The 24,801-nt window shown below is 40.1% G+C and overlaps 1 protein-coding gene across 2 annotated transcripts in view; it reads left to right on the top strand.

Annotated features, from left to right (window-relative positions):
• Positions 1-11,430: 11,430 nt before the first annotated feature.
• NUDT14 (nudix hydrolase 14) overlaps positions 11,431-24,801 on the top strand; it is a 63,212-nt gene continuing 49,841 nt past the window's right edge. Inside the window, exons 1-2 of one of the 2 annotated variants that reach the window (XM_072865550.1) lie at positions 11,600-11,687; positions 24,549-24,655. Coding sequence is in view for 1 of the 2 variants with exons in the window: in XM_072865549.1 (XP_072721650.1) it covers positions 11,607-11,687 (81 nt within the window). In the remaining variant the exon portion in view is untranslated. Of the gene's footprint in view, positions 11,688-24,548; positions 24,656-24,801 lie in introns of both variants that reach the window. The other variant, XM_072865549.1, reaches the window with a different exon arrangement.

Below are 24,801 nucleotides of genomic sequence, written 5' to 3'. Positions count from 1 at the left end.
CACCAGAGAATACAGCAGGTATTACTGATAGCATGGAGCTGCTTTTGAGGCCCAGGATACATGTGCCATGTAGCTAATGTACAAAAATAAACGGTCTGTTGTAAGGATCTTACAGTAATATCTGGCAAAACATATACTGGACACTGTATACCTTGAGGGGGTCATTGACTGGTGACAAGCATGGGATTCAATCTTTGTCCCAGAGCCATCCATGAATGGATTAGTCCTCATTTTCATAAAATTCTTGTTTATTCTACTGGCCCACTAATTACTACTATTAAAGCAAATGGTACCGTGTATGGTCTTGCATGTGCATTATTAAGAGCATCAACAACCTAGAGCTGCCAGGCACCTAGGTGTGTTGCAAAGTGCTGCATACAAACATCTACACCCATCAGATGGGCATGTCTTTGATTATCCCTCTGTTTTACCTTTGCTATCTCTTAGGGCAGTTCCCCTCCATGGGCACTGTACATACTGATATCACTGCCTACCTGTTTTAGCCATCAGTTGCTACCAGCTCTGCACTATTCATTTGGCAGAGCTTTCACTCCCGAGAAGGTTATCATGGTTATGGGCATTTTCCTGTGTTGGAGGGACCAGGAGTGAAGGTGCTTTCACGTGGTTTTGGTCCACATCACTCTGTGGCCCATGGAGTATCCAACTCCCTGAAACCATATCCCCTGTTCACTGCTGACATTGGGAATTCATCTGGATTCAAAGGTAGGAGGTGCAATTTAATATGTACTTTTCCTCCCGAGCACTGTAAACCACCTTGGGATTTTTTTTACCATTTCAGAGATGACATCCAGGAGAATGTAGGATTAACTTTCCTCTACCAAAACCAGCAATACTATGTCAGCAGAGAGTTTGTCCCGAAGGCTGGATTAGTGCTGGATATGCAGCACTCCTGGTAACATGAACAATGGATTATTCTGGAGAATAATCTGTAGAAATCCTGCTAAATCTCACCCACAGAGAGGTCTCAGAGATCCCAAGCTGGGGCAAGGGAATGACCCACGGGCACCCAGAAGGACAGATTCCTGAAGACATTACTACACATAAAGCAGCCACTAAGCTTATCAACTCCAACACAAGAGTTTAATTTAGATCAAAACAGTTCAAATTAAACATCTCATCATTCATTAGTATTTTTCTTTTCTCTTTTTTTCTGGTTGTAAGAAAATGTTTTTCTTCCACCCAGAGCTTTTAAAACAGTTTTAATTTAGCAGTCTGCTGTCCCTGCTTGGGAAGTGCAGAAAACAAGTGGAGAAATACAAATTTATTTTCTATAGATTGGAAATCTTTTTTTCTGGTCAGCTCCGTTACTGAGTCAGCTATCTGTGTGCACTGCCAAAGGAAGTAATGGAAGTTGTCTATACAAAACAGAGGGAGCACAAATCAACAGGAAAGAAAATTGGGTTTCTCTTGAGCCACCGGCAAAAACAAACCTATCAACGATGTAAAACAAGACAGGGCTCACTGCAGACTTGCAGATTCCCTGTACTGTATTGATGATATCTAAGTTGCATGACTGCTTCGCAGCTCTTTTTCCTGTTATCCAAATAGTATCAGCCCTGAGACTGCTTCTCAGCAGATCTGTCTGCTTGCAGACACTACTGCATTGATTTCCATCTGGTGCATGTTTTAAAAGTTTTCCTCACAACCTTAAGGATTAACTGCCCCTTTTTTTTTTTACAGAAGTTTAGATTCTGAAGCACGCTGAAAAAAACAATCATAGCAAAGAAGTACCAAATCTCTTGCAAACTCTTCCCTGATCATTGGGCATTCAAAGATCTACCAGCAGCTGTTAATGTAACGTTATGGATGTTTAGCAGGACTTCCTGTATCTAATGAACATAGCTCTTTCAGTGAGGAGACAAAGTGCAACGCTGTCCCAGGAAAATAAAAACGATGTAACATTCAGTCAGGAATGCACTTAGTACATGGCCTGGAATGGCGAATTGATCTCATGCTTCTGTAACAAAGATCTCATCTGTAGTCCCCATGCACTGCAGGCACTGGCGCGGCTTCAGCACAAGCGCGATGATCCTGCTCCCAAAAGGAACTGATTAGGAGGGATGTTCCAGGAGCTATTTGATACAGGCAGCACAATCCAGAATGCCATTTATAGAGTAAAAAAAAATATAGAAATACAGCAATCTTAAATATTTTTATGTCTAAGAATGCCAACAGCATCATCTAACTGATAGTGAAAATAAAGGCTTTTTAAGCACTCCTATAAAAATGGTGTTCCTGGATTTGAAGTAGGCAGAGGGGACGGACAGATGTTTTGGTGTGAGTATGGCACATAAGAGAAAAAGGTTCAGTTTGTTTTCCGCTGCTTTCCTCTTGATTTTAATAGGAATTATATATGTAGGTCCATTTAAAATCCTACTGCTCATTTCTCTATGCCTGCACACAGAATGTATCCAGGGATATGTGAAGCAAAATGTAAAGTGGTGAGGCGACCCGCTGGTGTTGGAAAAAAGGATGATGTAAGTAACACAGGCAACTTGTAAGAAAGGCCCTTGGCATCTTTTGCCAAATACCCAACTTGCGGTAACAGTGCAAGCAAGGGAGTGAAAATGTACTCGGAGTTTTGCTTCGTCAATACTATAAAATAAACCTAACTTAAAATGGGTGTTGCCCAATCCAATTGTCAAACATCGCTGCCACAATACAAAGACAAATGTTTATTGGCTTAACTTTGAAACTGCAGTAAATGCTCTTCTATTCAATTAGATAAACAAATACAGTACTGAGTATATAATAGGGTCCTTTCAAGTAAATTATGCTTCCTAACTCATGTGTAAAAGAAAAATGACCTTTAATGTTTATATTCCTGTAAAATAAGAAACCATCAAGGCTCTCCTTCTGTTATATTCCAAATATAAAAAAATAAAGAAGGTTTAAATGATGTCCATTTTATGACAACATGAGCAAAGCAAAGAAGTATAGCCAGGCTGACATTCCAGCTTTTCTTCTCACTATTACGAGAGTGAAGGAGAAAAAAATTCTCTGTTACGTTCTCATTTACAGTAGCACAAATCCCCAGGAACTGCACTGACTTCAGTTGGTTATTTTGGATTTACAGCAGACTGAAAGAGATTAGAATTTGGTCACACATGAATGAAGAACAGAATATCCATATTCACTCTAAATATATTTTCCTTTCTTATGTACACAAAACAGCAATGCTGTCCTTAGCAATGACAGATTATGGGCTATTGTTTTACCTGATTGCCTAGAGGTATTTATAAAGGTATCAAGCAGGATGCCTCAGTGAAGGAACTAGTTACCTTCTCCAGCAAATGCACCCACATCCATGTCCAGAAAGAACTGCATTCTCTACAGGATCAGGGCGTTAGGCAAAAGGCTAAAATGCATACATACAGCATTATGCATCCAGTGATGAGAACCACCTGTTTGTGAGTCTGTTCTATTGTTTCTGCCAAAGATTGGCTCTAAGTCATGACAATCTCTCATGCAGATATAATAGCATACATGGATTGTATATCTTTAAAATACCAAGTAGAAAACTGTAGTAGTTATTGTAGAGCACTATGGTTAAAACAATAATAATTCCTGATCTTGATGAAGGAGGGCATTTTCTTCATACAGCCTGCTTAGTTATGAGAATCTCAGATTTAGTCTCAGGAAAAAAAGCAATGCAGTGAATCCCTATCGATTTAAAAGCAATGATAACCCTTGCACAGCATGAACCAGCTTCGGATCCTAATGCCCCATGCTTTGCCAGTCTTGTTCAGCTGAGGTGCAAGATCCTTATGCACAAGCAGGTAGCCAAACAAACTGTCTTTCCTTTGGTCTTGACACCTATCAACATTAAATACATCCACCTCTTCCATTTTGCAGGCTTTCTAATGAAGTGTCTGCATGCAAGGAAAAGGCATTAAGAGAGGGAGCATGGCAAAAGTAAAGTGAAAATAGGCTGCTCCAGGAGATCGACAGAGATTAGGGTTGGATATCCCTGGGCTCAGTTTGACTGCGAGCATACTAATGCCCAAATCTCCAATTGAAATGCTCTGGAAACCATCTCTGCAGCCTCCAACAACACAGTGCAAAATAATAAATCGAGCAAGATGGTTCACAAATAGGAAAGCGGGAGAAGGATTGACTTTTGTGTTGTTTTTTTTTTCTAGGACTATAACCAAAGAATTGAAAATGTCTAAATATGCAGAACATTTACTAAAACAAAAAAATTGTCAAGGTTTCAAAGTCAAGCACTCGAAAGTTAGAAAATGTTAATGCCAACAGTTTTGAGAGTCCAGTGTAAGATGCCTAGGATTTTATTTTTCAGAACTTTGATTCCTATGGAGACCCAATCTCTTAAAGACCCCATCTCTAACCTTCCAGCGAGCTCTCAGCAACAGATCAGCTCAACTACTTGCAAGCTACTTGCTGAATCATCTCAACTAAATCAGTCCGACCCCTATATTGCTTCCTGACTTCAACTCTCCTATACTGAAATCCTGCTGTGTCGCATCTCCAGCCCACGTCCCGCACTGCCGTAGTGCTCCCAGGCTCTGTTCTCCATGCTGTCCTTCAATCACACATGCTCTTTGATGAAAGTTACACCCCCTCGAATTAGGCTGTGGAGAGCTTACCCTGTCCTTCCTCAGAGCTCTCCTCCAACTCACTTCTAACCACAAGAATCTCACAAAAGCATTTAGGCTGTTTTGCTCCATGTTTTGCTCTGTCCTGTCTACAATAAAGTTCTGGATTTCTAAGCACTGCTGCAATACAAATAAATAGGAAAATAATACAGTATGCCTAATGAAGAAGAGGCAGGAAAACGGCCAGTTGTATCTCCTTACCTTTCTATCCCATAAATCACATATACATGTATTTATATTTAAATATATCAAGATAGAAGCCAGGTACCTGCTCCCTACATCTGGTGGAAAAAAACCCCTCTGACAATTTTTTTTCTTTGGAATGTCTCAATTTACCGAACAGAAACATTTCATACAGACAAGTATTCAATTAAGTTCCTTTGGAAAGCAGGCAAGCTTCCACTGGAGCTATGCCAGCCCCGCCTTCTGAGCAGTCCAGCTGGTAGTCTCCTGAGGACCAGGGCTTCCAGCTCCCACAGCTTCAACAAATCTTGCTAGGCAAACTGCCTGAAGATTAAGGACCCTTGGGTTTATAATGCCTGCAGTCCAGGGCAGGCTACCAGGCATAGCACAGTGTCACGGTGACTGGAGAGCTCAGAGATACCAGGGTCATGGCTAGAGCCATGGCCAACATTCAAGTATCCAACAACTTGGGCTCCAGTCTTTTTTACAGACAATTTCAAACTATTGGAACATCAAGGTTCCCTGAGAAATCAAAATACTTTTCTCCTTCCAGCTCTATTGCATACATATGGGGCAAACAAAAGCAGATTATTCTTATTCCTTTACTCTCCTTCAACTGTTCCTTATTACCATACGTTAGTCTTGTTTGTTCCTTTGTATGAATTAGTTTGCAGCTTTTTTGGAAAAGACACCATTTTTCTACCTGAGTTTGAATGGTTTCTAGCATAATGAGACCCACATTGTAGCTGTACGTGGTACTGTAATACAAATAACAAGGTGTTATCTTTTTCTTTTTTCCCTCATTAGACAGGAGCTTATTGAAAAATCAAAGTCTTCCCTCTAATCATTTTCACTCTGTTAGCTGTAGGCAACATTTGTTGGATAGTAATTAAAATAATTTAAAAGTATCTAAATTTTGCATGCATATTGTTTCTTATTTTTTCACAGACTATGTGTTTGTTCTTCCCCCAGCTGAAAAGCTAGAAATCAGAATTTACTTCCCATGTTCTCACCTCCCTCTCTCTACTTTATACCATATTGCAACTTGTCATATTATATTATGAGTATCTTATGAACAGTCTAATTGACATATTAGTTACATATTTATGTTGAAGAGCTTTTTTCTTTCACTATTTTTAGAGATCGATTTTACATGTCATGATATCCATATCTATATTTATACTTAATATATTTCAATTATTTTTTTCTTACCATATTTAGTTCAAGGATTTTAATGATAATATGCACTGAAAAAAGACCTTTGTATCAGCCCTTGATTTCACAAGGCAGACGGATAAATTTCAGCTCTTCTGGGAAATCATACTATGCTACTAGACACAGGTGAGTTTTCCACTACAGCCACGAGACAGTACTTCACTTTGCAAAGACCAAGATGGTCCTTTCTCATTAAAAGATACGCACTTTGGTTTTCTGAAAACAAGGAGGAGCTAATGAAAACATCTAAGGGAAACAAACTGAAATATTGCTCTAACTTGGAGTGGTGCACATCAACAATACCACACACCATTCCTGTCCTGCTTACACTGTCAGTCCTTATGAACCAAATTCGGCAAACCCATACATGAATAATTACTCTGAGTTCTTCAGACTGAGGCTATTCATGTGATTAAAGCAGCTCTAAACCAACGAATGGTGAATAAAATTGTTGGAACATAATTTTATGTACTGCAGTGCAGACCTCTAATTTTATATTTCGTAATAGAAATGTAAATTATTTTTTAAAAAAGTCGTCTCTCAGAAATGTTACTACTAAAATAAAAACAAATTTCTCTAGGGCTCTATTTACAATGCAGAAGAATTGCATAAGCACGATTCCTGACTTTCATGAATGTAACCAGGGTGGTTATGCCCCAGAACTGAATAATAATTAAAAGCTAGATATTGGCAGCTTCAGGCTTGCTTTTCCACAGGAGCCTAAGGGGTAAACTTTAGAAGGCAAACTTCACAACAGCCACTTCATTATGGAAAGAACCTGCATCTGATCCCCAGAAAGGCACTCAAAACTAACATCTCTGTGGCAATGCAAGGATGGTCCACATGAAGAGGACAAACTCTCATGCTGCCACCTGTATGGATTCCTAACATGAGATTACAAAATATACTTGATTTTGGACATTTTCATCCATCTATCCCACTAAGCCTGTACAGCAAGGGTGTCTGACCTTCCCGATACCCTTATGTGACCTTAACAAAAACTGCACGTGGCCCGGGGAGCTGAGGAGGAGGAGGAAGTTCTGGAGTAGTTTCCAGGCAGAAGACAATGGCTCTGCAGGCATCCCAGCCATCTGGTGCTGGAGGGGGCTGAACCCGGCACACAGCTGGACCCTGGGTCAGCCAGCACCTATTGGCTTCAGCAGCCTCTGCTGGCTTTCTTCTGCCCAGAGCTGGGGATTCAGGTTATCTGTCACCCCAACATCAAAGCCTTTCTACTACGTATATGGCACCGCTTTGGCATGGGACCTGTGCTTAACAGCTCACAAACCATGGGTTTGCCATAGTTTACATTTCCTGGCTTTTTTTCTGCAACCATGAGGGTTAGAAATTGTTTTTTAAAAATGAAAGCTGAGAATTGCAAGTCAGCATGCCTCTAGTTGCTGAGGCTTTCATACTCACAGTATCTTAGTAACTACAGTACTCACAAATATAAAAAGAAATATAAGAAAGTAATGATCCTCTGCAATATATTAATGAGCCCTCTGGAGATAAGAAAGGCTCAGGATTTGATGATTTTTGTTCATGAGCAACGGCACGTCACAGAGCAAAGCAAGCCCGGTAAGGACTGACTGAATTTAAAAACACATGCAAAAACGCACACAGAGAAAAATCACTATGGAAAATGTGCTGCCTAACTGTGCATGAATAAACCCAGCAGCTCAAGCACTTTGCTAAGCTCCAGCAGGAAGTGGGAAGTACTGCAAGGGACATTCCTGGGTGCCCACCCGCCCACGGTGAACAGTGGGGCTGCTGCCTGAACAGATGGGCCAGGGCAGGTGGCAAAGGACAGTCCGGACTCCCTGCACACCCATACCCATGAATGCAGATGGAGGTGAGATGGTGTGCTGGCTCCTGGAGCCACCACGAGCAGGAGAAGGGCAGTAGCGCCAGGCTTGCACGGGAAACATTCCCCGTTTCGTCCCAAAGCAAACAGCAATAAAACAAACTGCTAATGAGGATGCAACCTCTGCAAAGTATATGCCCGAGGACTGTGTGTCTGCCTGTGTTTAAGGGGAGGGGAAGGACCGTGTTGGTGGAAACTTCAAGCTCAAGGGGATTTTTATCCAAACAACAACAAAAAATTGTTTGGATATTTTGCTGGTAATAAAAGTTACTCACAAAGTACCAGAGAGAAAACACTGCTTTGAAGGAAAGAGAAAACTGTTAAACAAAGAACCTTACCCTGCAGAAAGAATTCCTTTTTAACGCTAATGTTAACATTTCATTTTTTATAAGAAATCCCAGTGAATCTTCCCTTAGGACTCTTCAGCTCCAGACAGGACACTTCTCTTTTTTCCTCTCTGCCTGTTGACCTACTCTGCTGATCTTTCTTTCCAGGAAAGAAACAAAATTTTACTCACATTTTTTGCTTCTCTTTATTAGGCTGTTTATCACACTGTTACACAAACTGTTCTCAGACCCGTTAGAGCCTTTGCAGGTAAAACATCTAGATTTTAGTATTTTACAACAGGAAACTAAAGAACCCATGAGGAAACCACTCATGACAACATTCACAACCTTATATCTGTTATTTTAAAAGGCAAGAAAACAATATATAATACAGAAGCCACTTCTTTGGAAGATAAAGGAACGTATTTAATGTAGTGAAAGGCAACCTGTCATTCTGACACCTTCCTGGTTTTGGGGGAGTCAAATTAACAATAACACTTAGCAAGGAAGATGTGATGGCACAAGGCGGTTGGGTTATTGAAGCATATCATTAGCAGCTATTTTAATTATGAGTGTAATGTTAAACATGGATAGGGCTCTGCAAAGAAACTGTGATGGCAGAGAGTAATCCAGGATGTAAAAAGTTTGGAAACTGATGATCTAGGGACAGTACCATAGAAATGTAAATGATACTGTATGGAGTAGTGTTAATCAAAACCAAAAGATTTTGCAAGCAGTTAAACATGGGCTTAAACTTAAGTATCGGAACCATCTCACTGAAGCTAATAGACATGAACACAGTACTCGAACACCTTGGAATTATGAACATCTATTTTCACAAGTTTCGGGAGGAACACCACTAGTACTTCTGCTTTAAAAAAGGAGCAGACACACAGGGATGTCAAGTAACACACAACAGAGTAGTTCAGAGATCTACAAGCTGATCGTTATCTGAGGTTATAAATCCATACGGGGCAGCACTCTGTCTGAGCAAACACACCTGGTCTCTCAATGTCCTTTGGAATCAACTTACTCCAGCAAAAGTGGTGAGCGCATGGTGGGCATATCCCACACATGGTGGGACTTCATGTGTGAACAGAGCTCTCCTGACTCCTGAGCAGAGCTGCTAAGTAGCATCTCTGCATTGTATCCTCTCATACTTCTTGCTGTGAAGCCAGTGCATTTAGAGCCAGGTCAGAGTCACTGCCAGTCAGCACAAGCAAGCTACAGAAGTAGTGCAAGGGAACAGGAAAGCAGGAGTGCTGTTAAGCACTAACCCATGCAAAAGCATCTAACCCATGCAAAACTAAGTTATTCCCCTTCATTATTGTCCACTGGAGTAAGTGGGAGCTGAGGGGCATTTCCTTCCCATGAGTGTTCCTGGACGAGCAAAGGCAAAGCCACTTGCTGCACAGGGTATCTAGGCCTTAACGAAGAATCGTAATGAAGTTCAGGTCCAGCTGCTCAACACTAGTCCCACTATGCACGACATATTTTTCCCATTTATTTTCTCACTCAGGTTTCACCTGTAAAACAGTAACATTAAGGCAGCTCCTCAATCGCAGCCTGTTAAATACTTAGTTCAGCTAGCATAGTCACAAATAACATTTTCCAATAAAGAAGTCTACAACTTGCAGTTGCAATTGTAACACTAGAAGCCCCGTGAAATGTGCAACAGTGCGCTCAACTGTTCCAGGTACATTAGCGAGATCAGGTCTGTGACACATCACAACCCCAAAAGCTTCCCACCTAAGACTAAGAATGGAATAAGCAATCCATCACACGCTATGACATGTTCCCCAAAACACACACACACTGAAAACCTTAAAGTGGTGTCAGAATGTTTATTGAAGAGGGCAATCTAACTGGCTGAACCGACCTGGGTACCCGGTAACTTTTAATATAAGCAAACAGAGATACTGTAAACTTTCTGTGCATGGAAACTGTGTTTATACTTAAATTAGACTTGGAAGACTGAAATAATTTAATAGAAAAATATAGCTTAAGTTCCCAGGAGCTCTGAATGACCTCAAGATCATTCTGAAAAAACATAAATATAGGGACATCTCCAATTATGCAAATAGTTACACAAATATTTTCAAAGTCAGATAATAAAATACATTTAGTTGCCTATTTGTTATGATAGCTTTGCAAATATACTTTTAAAAACACTTTTCGGTCCCACCAAACATTTGTCACTTGCGTTATTAGAACTGATGGTAAGCATTCTGCAATGTAAGTGCTGCCTCATTTACTTAGTCAGTTTTGTAATTGTTGGATCTATTCTTTTTAGCCATACTGCTGAGATTCTTACTACCACGTGACAAGATAATAAACTTTCTTAGTGATGCAGCGGAAGTAGATTAGAAAAGAAGAAACAAGATGCAAGAAATTTCAGATTACTCTCACTGTGGTCAATATATTGACAAAATAATTTGATTTATATAGCAACTAAAATAGCTGTACACTGGAACATCAGCATGGAACGTGAACACAAATCACAGGGATAATGACCATGACAAATTGTGAGCGCTGTTGTTCATGAATCTAGAAAATCATTATTTGGAATATTAAAACACCAAGGGGAATCTAACCTAATGTTGCATAACGATGATCAGACTCCTATGAAAATCAGGAAATCGTTAAATCTAATAGTGATTTACTTAATAAAATGAAGTAAAAGGGGAGAGGGTAATTATTTTGTAACTGTCGCTGAAAACAGCCAGATGAGTCTAATGAAGCTGCATTTGTTCTTCTGCCACAGGCTGGGTGCATGGCCATGACTGGAAGCTGGCCCCGAAAGTTTGAGAAGCACTGAATGACGCGTTGCAGTTACCAATGAATCCGCATTCATACCTGCATTTTCCACGCCACTCACACAACTCCCGTTTTGACATGAAAACGCCACGCAGGCAGACATAACGGACTGTGCTTTTAACAGCAGGGTCCTCATGCTGCAAAACCTTACGTACGTCCAGGATCGGGACGACCTGTGGCAAAATTCAGCACTGTTTTTGCGGAGTAAAGGTGACCAGGCACCTCCGTGCTGCTGCAGCGTCCCCATTTTGGGGGTGAAACCCAGCATTTCGGCTCTTCTCTGAGGGAAGGGGGCAGGAGGGCGCAGCAGCTCCGCACCGGGCCCAGCCCTGCACTGCGGCCGGCAGCCGCCCGCCCGGCCGCGGACACCACCGCGTGCTCTGCGCGCACCGGGGCCACGCCGCGCCCTGCCCTGCCCTGCCCGCCCGGGCCCTGCCCGCCTGGGCTCGGCTCGGCTCGGCCCTGCCCGCCGCCCTCGGCCCGGCCGCCAGCGGCTGCGCGCGCCTCTCCCCTTCCTCCTCCTCCTCCTCCTCCTCCTCCTGGCGGCCGCTGCCCCCGGCAGGGATGGAGGCCATTGAGGAACTGGCGCTCAAACCCTGCACCTCCTCCCTTTACCTACGGCCTTTCCGTCTCTGTTACCGGCAGGTGAGTGGCGCCGGCGGCTCGACCCTCGGCGCCCGCCCAGCCCCTTCCCTCACGCCCGGGCCGGCCCCTCCCGGCCCGTCCCCCCACCGCTTCCCTCCGCCGCGGCCGGGCGGCGGGGCCTCTCCCGCCTCGTCGCGGCGCTGAGGGGCGGGAGGGCGAAGGAGAAGGGCCGGCCGACCCGCGGGCCCCTCCGGTGTCCTGTGACTTCCCCGCCTCCGCCATTTTGGGACATTGGCGGTGTCGCCGGAGGAGCGTCCGCCTCAGCCTCATGGCGCCCTCCCGCCCCACACCGCTCGGAACCGCCCCTCAGGCGGCTGCTCTGCCCCTGCCCGCCCGCCGCATCCCTCCCTGGCGGGCGGGGAAGTTGGGGCTCCAGGTGAGCAGGCAAGGTAGCGCGAAAGACCGGTGCCTGTGGAGGGCACTGCCTTGGCGTGTGCCACCAACTCCGGCTCCTCCATGGGTGCGCCAAGGCGCCGGGTGCCCGGTACCTCACCGGGGTCTGGGGCTGTCTCCATAACCCCGTTCTGTTTTTTCGGTTCACCTTTGAGTGGGGCACCTCTTGATTTGGGTCTTGCTTTGGTGCTGATAGTTTGCAGATCGAGCCGTTGATGGGCAGCCCTCAGCACGGCAGGTTGTTACTGATACCGACGAGGTATGCCGCTGCTCTGCGAGGCCAGCCTCAGCGCTGGCACGTGGGAAGCGGGGCCCCTTTCCTTACCATGTTTATATCAACGTCAGTCACCTGTCAGAGGGTCCCTGAGAACTGGTGCTTCCAAGAGTGGCAAGAATGCAAGGTGTGAAAGGAAAATCGCTTCTCGTGGCATAAAGTGCTGCATGTTCCTTGAATGTTTTCTGCGAGCAAGGTCATGCACAAAACGTCAGTTGTTTCTCTAGCTGACAATGCAGCGTTGGCCAGTCCAGGGTGAGCCTTTAGCCGGGTAGAGGGGGGGAAGTGGAAATGCAGAAGAATTTGGGCAGCCCTGGAAATGCATGCAGCAGACCACCTCCTCTCTTATTCCTCCTTTGCTTTGGTTCTAAACACATCAGTTGAAAAGGCAGAAGAGGGAATGTATATGGAGGAGGTGTGTTTAAGTCCAACAGAGAGATAACATACAGAAAAGGAAAAGCAAGGGTTTAGATAGCTTGCATCAAAGCAGATGAACTGATTTTTTACCCTTTAAAAATACATTTTAATACATTTTGTACATGATTTTCCTAAAGAAAGCTCTCTTCTCATTGGTTGGGATAAGTAAAACATTTTGATTTGTGAACAGCTGAAAGCTTTACACTGAATTAATTATTTCTTTTTAGGTATTGGAAGAAAACCTGAAGAACATTCTTTCATGTTCTGAATTTTTGCTGGCTTAGTTTATAAGTGACAAGTTTTACTTCTTAATTTCATTTTCATTTCTGAGTCATGCTCTATTTACATGAAAAATGAGATTTAATTAAAATGTACAAAACATTGTACAGTATTACAAAATTACATTTAATTGAATACCAGTGCCTTAAATGTGATGAGTATGGTAAAGAAGAAATAAGGATGTGTTTGGTCACATGCTGTGATTTGACAGAGACCAGCATTGCCACCGTAAGAAGTAGACTTGCCCTTTCTGCACATCTTGCTACTTCCTCTCCTTGCACAAGTGTTTGTGCAGCAACATCGTGAGCTGGGTCAGGTATCTGGTCCAGGTCAAACCTAATCTGGCCAAAAAAAGAAGTAAGTTTTAACCTAAACAGGGTCTCTGATTCAATTCAAATGCTTATGCTGGCAGAGGGGAGGTGGTAATGTGGTGGTTAGGGATGAGTGTTTGGGGGCTGGTTGAGGGCAGAGATTGTTTCTCTTGGCTGCAGCACTGTCTTAAAATGAACGTGAAAATGTAGTTTATGTGGCATCTGTACAGAAGCTGGCTTGGGTCCAGCCTACTGAGAGCATAAGCTCAACAAGTGCACAATTGTCTGCACCTGACCTGGGAGACAGGCCATACATTTGTTAAAAACACATTTTGCATTTAAAAACTGACTTACTAACCAGAGGAAATGCTAAATATTTTTAGTCATTTCACTAATTGTTTCAAAGGCATTTAGGCCTGCTGAAAACCCCATTAAATACCTAAACAGTTAAGTGTCTTAAATGTAAGGGAGTTAGGTGCCTGATCTGCTTAAGAATTTTTGAAAATTCCACCACTCATCTAAAACTGAAAATGATTTCTGAAATCTAGTCCTTGGTCTTAATGGTTTTATGCTGAGTAGCTCTTCCCCTTGTCCAACTTTTTTTATTCACTAGCTGAAAAAAGAAAATAAACTTTTCTTCTTCTAATTGGTGCCTTATCTTAGAGTAAAATTAGTTTCCCCCTCCATGAATTCCCTGCACCTGCTTGCTGAACTTAACCCAAATCTAATAAAAAAGTCTTTCTGAATAACAGAACAATTTAAATGAGGAAAATGTCAATAATGGCATTTGTTGCACTATGAAAACTGAAACTAGTTTGGATATTTACTTTATGCAATATGTGGCATCATGCTGTAACCAGAAGGTTTGAGGCGATCTTACACAGAGTTTTTGTGAAGCTATAACATGTCCCCTATAATTCATTATAATCTGAAGAAGATTAATTGATGCATATTTTTGTGTTATGTAATATTGATGAAGGATAATTTAGGCCTTGAAGACTGAGATTTTGAAATCTGTTTTCAAAGAGACACGTTCCTAAAATAGCATTGATATCTCAACATAACTTCTCTGTCCAAGGATGTACGTAGAATTAGAATTTTATTTTATTAGTTTGGTTTTTTACAACTACTGCTTTTCTGTACAAACAGGAAATGGAAAGAATTTTTACATACATGTGATTTTAAGATTATTTAAGCATTCATGAGCACTTATGTTACAGCATTGATTTGTAGACATTTCATCATGAACATGTATGTTACAGCATTGATTCTAAGACATTTCATGTAAAAATTACACTATTTGTGTGGAGGTAATTTTGATCCCATCACTATAGCTAAACCAGTTAAGTTTTCAACAGTTAAACATAAATTGATATAGGTGATTTATATCACAGTTTACTGTGCAAATCTGGTTTTATCCATTCAACCTGCACCCCACTGAGTTGTAAACCACAGTTGCTCTAGCAGGTTTGCAGACCACCAGAAATCCGCAAGACATCAGAAGGGGATCCTGGAGGGGGGTGAAATCTAAACAAAATGCTGAATAAATACTGTTGTAAGCCCACACAGGTTATGCATCTGAAGAAGGTTGTGGTCAGACCTGATCAAGAGCAGAGCCAGACACTCAGATGGTCATCTACCTGTTCGTCAGAGGCACTTAACATATTTAAAATTGTAGGCACAAAGATTGGATTAGTGTTTTGGCCAGCTCAGTATTTTCCTTGGGTATCTGGATGTTCAGAGAAGGAGTTGTGGACACACACAGGAACAGAGTTATATGTACTTAAAATCAAGTGAGGTGGGTACTGTCATGTTAGACAAAACTCCAGTATTGTCTTTCTAGGTTGGTGCTTCAGTCCCAAGTTCCCCTTGTTCCGAGACCTTGATTTGTGTCCTTTGGATTGGACCTGTTACATTTGGTTACATATAGAAATACTCTTCCAAAAGGTCACGAGAAAAAAATGTAGATTTCTGGCTATTTAACTGTGGAGAGGATTGTAATAATTCTTAGGAGTTCCTGAATTTACAACAATTTATGCCCACAGTGGATCTACTCTTCTAATAGAGAGGGTCATGAGATCTTTTCATATGAGGTCTTTGGTCTTTCTCTTCCTCTGCCCACCCATATTGTTTTAAATAAAAGTAATGAGCACTGCATGTTTCTTGTAAAGCGTAAAAGTAAGTGTACACACTTCTGAAAGAATTCTAGGTTTTGAATCGTGTGGATGGAGGCAACATGCAGCTTGGTGTTAGGCATCCAAGTTCTGGGGAGTAGCCTGGCTCTCCAGACCAATCACTGTACCAGCTACTTTTTTAAATGATCTGTCTTTGTATAGTGCAAAGGTAGAAACGGAAGTGCAGTAAAGGAGTCGTGGAATTCAGCAAACTGTAGGCAGATTTGGTTAGGGCCGATGTGGAGGAGTAGTGTGAAGAACTATGTTCTTCAAAAGAGACATCTAACAGCTCCTCAAAATGGACCTCACTTTCTACTTGGGATTTTCAGCTGTCAACCCTTTCCTTGAGATGGGGTCCTCAGTCAAGGAAGCTATGTTATTTTAAGTGGGGTGGCCTGACTGAGAGATGGACAAGGTACCTCACATGAATATCCTCTTCATTTTGTCAGTAGGTATCCTGTTTACGTATTTTTGTTCTGCTTGGTACTGAAAGAAGAGAATTCATTTATCTCACGTATAGGATAGCATCTGGCTAGTTTTAATGTGTACTTGCCCTCGAAGTGCAAATTGATTTGTTGTCTAAAGTGGCTTTTTTTTTTTTTTTTAAAACATATATCACCTCCTGAAGAATTGGCTTCTTTACCAGAACTCCATGGTAAATCTCTTTTCACTTTTTCCTATTGAAGTTTTCCTGCTTTTCATAAATAATTTATTCAAGAGACCAGAGGGATGGCTAATGAGATATTAACTCAATGCCCAAGGGCTAGGGCATTTCCCTGGGATGTGGTGGAGTCAGGCTGCAAGATCTTGCTGCAATTAATACTGCTTCCCACATCACAGAAGAGTGTGCTCACTGCTGGGAAACACATTTGTGTGTAAATCTTCAGCTTTCATTTGTGTATGTTAGCCAGGCACTGGCCTATATATTAGACAGACAAAAAAAATACTAAGTTTAAGAATTCTGCTGAGACTAAGTCATGAAGTAGACTCTGAGTAGTAACAGTTGAGCAGAGTTGTTCGGATTTGGGGCAGCATTAAGTATCCAAATGGGAATCTGGATTCAACGTAGACTTCTTAATCAGCACCTGAGCTGGGATTTCAGTGGTTCTGCATGTTGGATTTGGACCCTAACACAGGGCTTTGACAGTCAGAGCTCTGGTGAATCTTGCTGTAGTTATTTAAGAAGTTACTGCATGCACTTGTTTATCCCTGTGCTAGTGGTTACTACCCTCTGAGAATCAGCAGAAAGGAAAGTAGTTTTGCTCCAGCTGTTACTCTACTGTTCCAGTTCAAACCTACCTCCATCAGCCCTTTAAGCTAAATTACTGAGCTTTACATAGGGCTAAGTGAGGAGCCTTTGCATATGCTTTTTGGTGACCTCTGTGCTGGGGACAATATCCTTCAAGGGGAGGCAGAGCATCAGCTGGGGGGAAGCATCTAGCTGGGGGAATAATATCTTGAGCTGTTACAGAAACTGTTGCCCAGAGCTCACATATCAAAGCCTTTGTGGATCTAGCCCAGACTCCTATAGCTTTGTTTTTGAAGGTTGTTCTGGCAAGGGAGCTCTTGCCACTGTTTCCTCGCATTGTATAAACATATATGTGCCCAGGAACTTTTAGAAGTTTGCTGCTAGACTAATATCAACTGTCAGTAATTTTCCCAGTGTGTACGTAAATGAGTTTGTATTTCAAATCTGTGGAATGGTGAATGGGCATCTGTTTCAATGATGTGGGATAAACCTCAAAAATTCTGTGCATATCAACTGAACCATACAGTCAGTAGTGGTAAATTGGAACTATTTGCTGTTTTGTGAGCTTCTCATTCTTCTGCCCTGGAGAGTAGTCCAGTGCCTAAGCATCACATTTCCTCTATTGATTTAATGTTTAGAATCATTAATTTTGAAGTGAAACATTAAAAATGTTCCCTTCAGTTTCATTTTAATGCATGATGTTTTCTTTCAGTGTTAAGGGAATTAAATTATAATATCTTTGAGTTTTACAGTCATTCTAAAGGAATTTTCAAGACTATTGTAGATTTTAACGCATTGTGAACTTTCTAATGGGTAGAAAATGTACTTCAGGAGTAGTGCGCAATTCATCGGTGAAGAAGGAATTTCTTCTTTCTAATCTTAGATTTGCTACTGCTTTCTTTTGTGACCATGAGCAACCACTATGTTTCTGTGCCTTACAATTTAACTGTCTTGGAGATGTCATGAAGATTAAAACCCTGATTCTATGTATACATGCAGAGAGAAGTGAGGCCTGTATCATTAATGTCATGAAAACTTTGAAGATGAAAAAAGCAAAGCGGTGCAGTGTTACAATAATATTAACAATCTGATTTTACATTCAGAATTTTTTTTTATATGGTAATAGCAACATGAATGTGCCCAGCTGCCTGAAATATTCTCTGGAACTTACATCTGCTTTTTTATAAACATAAAACATTCTTTTCTATTTTGACAGTTAAAAATGATGCTGTTGAGGGAGTAAACAGATTTTTAAGTTACCTGTTCAAACAAGCAAGACTTCTGTTGAATCTTCAAAAGCCTCCAGTAGTAGGAAATATACTACTGAGTAATACATTTATTTGCAGTTCATTTTTTCAGAGCAGTAGTGCAATAAAAGGAGATGCCATTTTTGCTGCAAAATTTGTCTCATTTTCTTCAGCTTGTCAAGTCTGTTATGTCAGTATATAGTATTAATCTTAAATGCAAACATACCGGTTCTAGCTCAGGAAGTCCCTGAGCTGCAAATTGCAGGAGGCTGAGAGTATTTTAACAATATATTCTTCCTTAGGCATCTTGGGTTCTGTCAGAGGTAGGATCCTGGATGAGACAGATTTTTGATCTGACTGATCTGACTGCTGCTGTGTTAACCGGGAATTATGCTTGAAGTACAATATAATTCTTTTATATGGGTGAAAGAAAAGAAATGTGAAGTTTTTGCAGTGACAGCATTAGGGAGTTAAATGCCAAGGGAACATAATTTCCTTTGAGAGAAACAGTGTTCTTTGCAATCAGAGCACAGATTTAAGAAAATAAATTAAGGAATCTAGGTGTATCTGCTTCTGGCTCTGCCATATACCTTGAATTCAACCCTGGAAAATTGTACCAGTTATTCTTGTATGAGACGTTTATGAAATATTAAAGGGGGAAATGAGAAGAATTAGTTAATAAGAGTAGTAGTTGAAAAGAACACTAGTACTTGTTTTTGTTTCTGTGAATATTATGTTGTATTAAATCTTAATTTCTTTATCTAGCGTGCTTTGACAAGTGAATGTAGGGTTCTTTGAAGTAAATGCATGAAAAACAGTTGGCAGTGACAAAACTTCACATTTTTAGGTCAGTCTTACTATGATTTAACAAACTTAGGACAACAAATGTCACTTGTTGGAAAGAATAAGGCTCTGTTGAGCATCTTTTGTAGCACCTTGTAGCACCTTGCACAGGGCTGAAATGTGTCTACACTTTCATAAATGAACATTAAAATCTCATTTAATGTCACCAGTAGCTAGACTACTTGGGTTACTGTGCAATAGCTATGAAGTTAAGACTGAGTATTTATTAGGAGGAGGTACGTAAGTTGTAGTTAGCTTAAACCAGTATTTTTCAAGTTCTGATACGTAGCTCATTGAGGGCTGTTGGACTACTTGTAGGTGATCCATGTGAGTCAACTAAGAAAAGCAGATTAATTATCAGCAGATTTTAATGTGCTACCAAGATCTGCAGCTTCACTGGAAGATGTTTCCAGGTTGCAGATGAAGAGGTTGAAAACCATTGGCTTTGACAATACCACTCCGGTAGCCTCATCTGCAAGGGCTTGTCTACACAGGACTTTCCTGATTAACTCCATGTCTCATTCTACAACAAAGAGTCTGGTTCTGTTTATGTTAAACCATTTTCAAAGTACGACTGCACTTTGAATTCATACCCTACCTTAATCCATGTTAACTTTCCAGTGCATGCCCTAAGGGAGCAGTAAACTGAATGACTATGTCCACACAGGGGTTTAATGGAGTTTAACTAGCAGAATTCAAGTTCATCAAGGTACTTATCTCAGATTCATTTTCTTGATGTCCTGGTATAGACAAGCCCTAAGAATGAAAGTGGTTTAGTTCTAAGTGAACGAACCATGTTATAAAATCCATCACTGAGATTTTATTATATTTTGTGTGTGTGAAATACAACTATTGTAGGGTATAAAGTAGGGGGTTTTGACTTGTTTGGTACCATCTCTTTTGTAGTAATTGCAGTTAGATCTGAGAAATAAAATACTATTCATGTTCTTCAACAACTAAATGCTTTATTTGTTTTTTGGTTTGGATCAAGATACATATGTTTGCTTAAATAGCAGAAACTTCTTTTTCCTAGTACAAAAAATCTGTCATCTGAATCATAATTTCAGCTATGACATTATGTGTATTTGGTATGTTTTAAAGCAGATGCACACAGTAACATTTTAAATGTTTATAGCAAATCTGTATATTATGGAAATTAGACTTTTTCTGTAGATGGGAATATTCTTTAAAATGTCTGGTTTTGATGGTCTATATGGAATGAAACTATACTTTATTATATTCCTGAAAATACAAGCGTGTTTTAAATAACAATTTTACCTCAACTGCTGCCATATTTAAAATACATTTGTATTTGCAGCTGTAACTCATAAAGGGTCAGCTCCCATGCTTTGAAAACTCTACTCAAGTTGATGTTGCATAAATAAGCATGCTTTACACAGCAGACATATAAAGTTAACTGCCCCTCTGACTTGCATTCAGATTAATTTTTCTTCATAATTTTTAACTAACACAAGTTAAAGAACTTAGCTTTTTGGTACTGTCCTTCAGACATTGATCAAAATCTTGTTAATACAGTAACACTAAAGTTTACTGAAGTTTAAACAAAGTAAAGCTCAGTTTTTCTTAGTGGTCAGCTCATGTCACACTAAAGCCCTGATCACTGATCAAAACAGCATTAATTATTTGTTTCACGTTGCGGTTGCTGTGTCAAAATCCTTTAAATACCTCTTGGAGCTGAGAGGGAATCTTACGGCCTGTGACAGAGCAGCTGGTCTGGACATGGGCTGATGCCCCAGTTGACAGGTTGTTGGATTAGAAAGAATATCAAAGGCAGTGAGTAAGATTAGGGATAAGTGAACATCTGACAGCAGTTTGCAGCAGGGGAGAACAGATGATAAACAATGGGAGCGGGGTGCGTGGGGGGGGCGAGAGGTGAGAAGGCCATGGGAAAAGTGTGGCGGCAATCACTAAAGCTCCAGGTTGCTGAGCCTCATGAATAGAACAGGAAATGGGATTTGCTGGGACAGATGTGCTGAGCAGTGATGAATACATTATAGGGAAATGAGGCTAAACTCCTAAAGGTGAGAGATGTTCTTTCTCTGAAAAGAGAAAATACGGGGGGGAAAAAGTTTACCCTCCTGGAGAAGTAAGCATTAATACTTGAAAACTAATACAAAAAGAAGTAACGCTAATGGCACTTTTAATTAAATGGTTATTCCGCTGTAGCATTCATAACAAACTCTAGGTCATGTACCTCTAGCATAATAATCTTACAGTGCTATTACATATATAGTATTGCAAGTATTTATTTTAAACCTAAAATTGCACAAATGGTAGAATGGTTTGAATGATGGAACAGCCTGAATGGAGGCTCTGACCGGATAATGCTCAGTTGCATATTCTGAATCTGGCATGTATTACACAGCACTCACATAACATATGTTTGATCCTGCCACCATTAAAAGAGAGTTGTACTGAGTGATCTTGTGAGGTCCTTCCAGCCTTACATTTTTTCAATTCTGTAAAGTGATTGTATGCTTGTAGAAAATTATGCATAACTGTTCCTGTTCCTTAGGATATTGTTTCTGTACTTCTCAAACTTCTTCAGTTTATATTCTTGATGGATCCTTTTCCAATATTTCTGATATAATTGTCGCAGAAAGCCAACAGAAACTTTTTGTGTGTTTACTGATAGGACTGTGTGTCAGTTCACTGACTTAGAATTTCTTCTGTGTTTTTTTTTATTTTTAAAGAAAATCTTATTAAAAAACAGATCTCACATTAATATTTTAATAGTGTATTACTTTAGCAGAAGGGGGAGATGCAGAAAGTATGACTGTTGACGTTGCTCTGAAAAATTATCGATAATTTTTTCTCAGACATCTAGAAGTTTATTCCACAGTGTATTCTCCCAGTTTGTTTTACAAATATAAGCTTGCTAAAATAAAGTAGAAACACAAACTGTGAGAGTCACCAACTGGAAAACATAAAGCTCAATGGTGTAAGGACAAGAGGTGAGGTAGCTGTAATGGAAATGCCTACCATCTGTCTTTCCTGACCTCAAATCTCTTGTATGTGCTGCCCCTGTCCTCAAGATGAGGAGACATGTATCCAGCCTCCTATAGTTCCTGTTTGCTCCTAGCCATGTGTACTGTAACTGTAGCTCTAGTTTTTAAAAGAACAAGGGATTGTAACTAGAATCTGGGATGAATAGGTGTGTCCCATAGCTCTGCTTCATGGAAGTAGGTGTTCATGTTGCAGAAATGCCATGTGTGGTATTTTGACCACAGCAGCATCACTTGAATACAGCAACTGAAGAGTCCATAGAACTCTGGAGTTCCAGAAGTTCCCCAAAATTAGTGATCTACAAAGATTGTACTTCAAGTGGCCATAATAATAAATAAATAAAATGATGGCGAGCACAGCAAAACATAGATAAAAAAGTATGCTTTACTGATTCTGATCAGCGTAAGTACTATCCTCATAGTTCTGTTTTCTATAAAACTTTGATTTCTACATTTGCATGAAACTATAACCAAAGAACTTACCATTTGTTACAGGCAGTTCCCATTTTTAGAGTGCTTGAAGATTATTTGCAGTTGGCTTGCATAGTTCTTTAGTTTATATCCCAAGATTTGAACTGTTACAGGGTCACTGTCATTATGAAGGTTTCAGAAATACTGCAGAAAACATAGAACTGTATATAAATCACTAATCAATCACTAATTAATTCAATTAATTGAATGCCAGTTGTATATGACTTTTAAGCAACAGGTACATTTCTCTGTACCAGTGCTCTCTTCAGAATAGATGACAGGTTAGAAGACGTTTCCAAGTTACTTCTTGAATCTTTCTGTGTATTATTTTTTCCCAACGGGAAGATATGAGGAGATGACCACAACTATGGGAATCAGATTTCAGTTAAGTCTATCAAAATTGAGAGGTAAAAGTGAAATTAAGAAAATAGCAAAACCTGGAGCTAGTTGCATCTGTCACTTTGAACTGATTTTTGGGGGGGTGGGGAGAAAGGAAAGGATGAAAAGCCCTGAGAATCTTTGTGAGGAGGGTCTGTGAGAAAGTCTTAGGAGAAAAATCTAAAGATTGTTACTAAGCCTTGGCTTCTATTAGCCCCCTGCTGCTGTTCTTCATCAAGTTGTTTTAATGGCTTTCAAAGCAACTGAGTGGAAAATGGTTTCTCTGGAACTTTAAGGAGACTGAACTGAAAACTGTCATTGCTTTATAAGTAAAACACATCAAAGATTGATGGAAGAATTGCTTGTTAAACACATTGTAGATTTTAATTAAAAAAATTGGAGATATCATAAAAGAGACATCAGATCATCATAACTACCTAAAGGTGAAAGTTTAATGGCTTGTCATCTGCTCAGGAACCTGTGTTAAGTATCTCTTTCATAGCTTTTGTGACCCTCTGTGTGTGTGCATGTGTGCAAGATTATTTTTTTTTTCCAAGAGGGTTTTTTTTCCTAATGTACAGAGGGAAAAGTACACAAGCGTAAAAATGTAGGTGGTGGTTACTATGCTTTTTAATTTTCTTTCCCCTGTATTTAGGGATGCCATCTTCTGGTATTTTTAACTATCTAGTGCTTCAAGTTCTTGTGTATTTCTGAAATAGTTATTTTTCTTTGTGTTGCAGTGTATAAAATAAGTTCTGTGTGTTCACTGTGTGCAAAGTGCATTTGTGCATCATCTAGTAATTACGTGAGTGTTTCTTCTGGAACCTGGTCCTCTCACTTTCCTCTCCTCTCCCTACCTTCTTTTCCCTCCACAGTCCTCCCAGACAGTAAATAGTGTGTTTTTGAGAGTTGTGTAGTACATCTACTTTAAAAAAAAAGTTAAAAAAAAAAGTATGCATAGAAAACATTTCCACTGAGACTTCGAGCTTCATTCTTTTAAGCCAGATGCTTGTTCTGATATGTCATGCTGCATATGATCAAGGTGCACATTTAGTAAGCAGGTACAAACAATTGTTTTAAAAGACTGGAAGAATTCCTCAGCAAGCTGATAAAGCACACTGTGCATTATTCACTATCCATCTTAAGATTTCAGAACTGTTCGATGTTGTAGTTTCAGTTTTAATTCGTGAGTTCTTTCTGGAGTTAAACAGCTACATCTATGCATGATTCTGACTCTAGATCTGATTCTTAATGTAGAAAATTGTTTTTCCCAAGAGTCTAATATGTGATGACTGTAATTACTGTTTTTTCTGCACATGATATGCTTAGGAAAGGTATGTATCATCAAAAAGCATAACATTATTTGTGTGATTCTGTAAGACTTTCACGATGTACAAGATTGTTTAAATTACGAGCAGGAATATTGGCTACGCAATCAACTGCATAGAATTTGATAATTTGGTGTTACTATTTTAAGGTTTATTGTCAATGATATTTGTCATTTTAGCTTATATTTTAGTTAGCTATAATAGTTATTTGTGAACTTGGAATAGATGTACCATTTTGTTTTGCTGCATAAAAAGGTTCTAGACTATAAATGGGTCTGGACTATGAAAGGCCAGACACTAAGATCGTTAGCATGTATTTTTATAAACTTTTGAAATTCCAACCTTGCTGAATGCAATGGTATTTTTGCTGCTCTCATTGGTGAGACCAGGTCTTCACTTACATTGTTTCTACTTAATCCTAGTTTAGGCAAAGTCTGAAGCAATTTGACTAACAGATTTTTTTTTACTTAGAAAGCAAGGTGATTGGAGTTGCAGAAGTTCAGTGCTTTTTGACCAGAAATTACATGTTCTGACAAACTGAGCTGGAAGTCAAGATGTGGAAAAAATAGGGGAAACAGGTAAATTTGTATATTGAGTATAACATTGTAAATAATTAAAAAAATTATTTAGGATATGAACCTATATAGCTCTTGTATATATTCTTATCTTGAACTGCTGAAATAAACTAGCACTGGTGACTTCATTCAGTTGTGTTTTGGCTTTA

The sequence above is a fragment of the Ciconia boyciana genome, chromosome 6 (assembly GCF_034638445.1).
Source record: "Ciconia boyciana chromosome 6, ASM3463844v1, whole genome shotgun sequence".
Classification (NCBI taxonomy): Eukaryota; Metazoa; Chordata; class Aves; order Ciconiiformes; family Ciconiidae; genus Ciconia; species Ciconia boyciana.
Note: the sequence above shows the minus strand (reverse complement) of the source record. Positions and strands in the feature narration are given on the sequence as shown.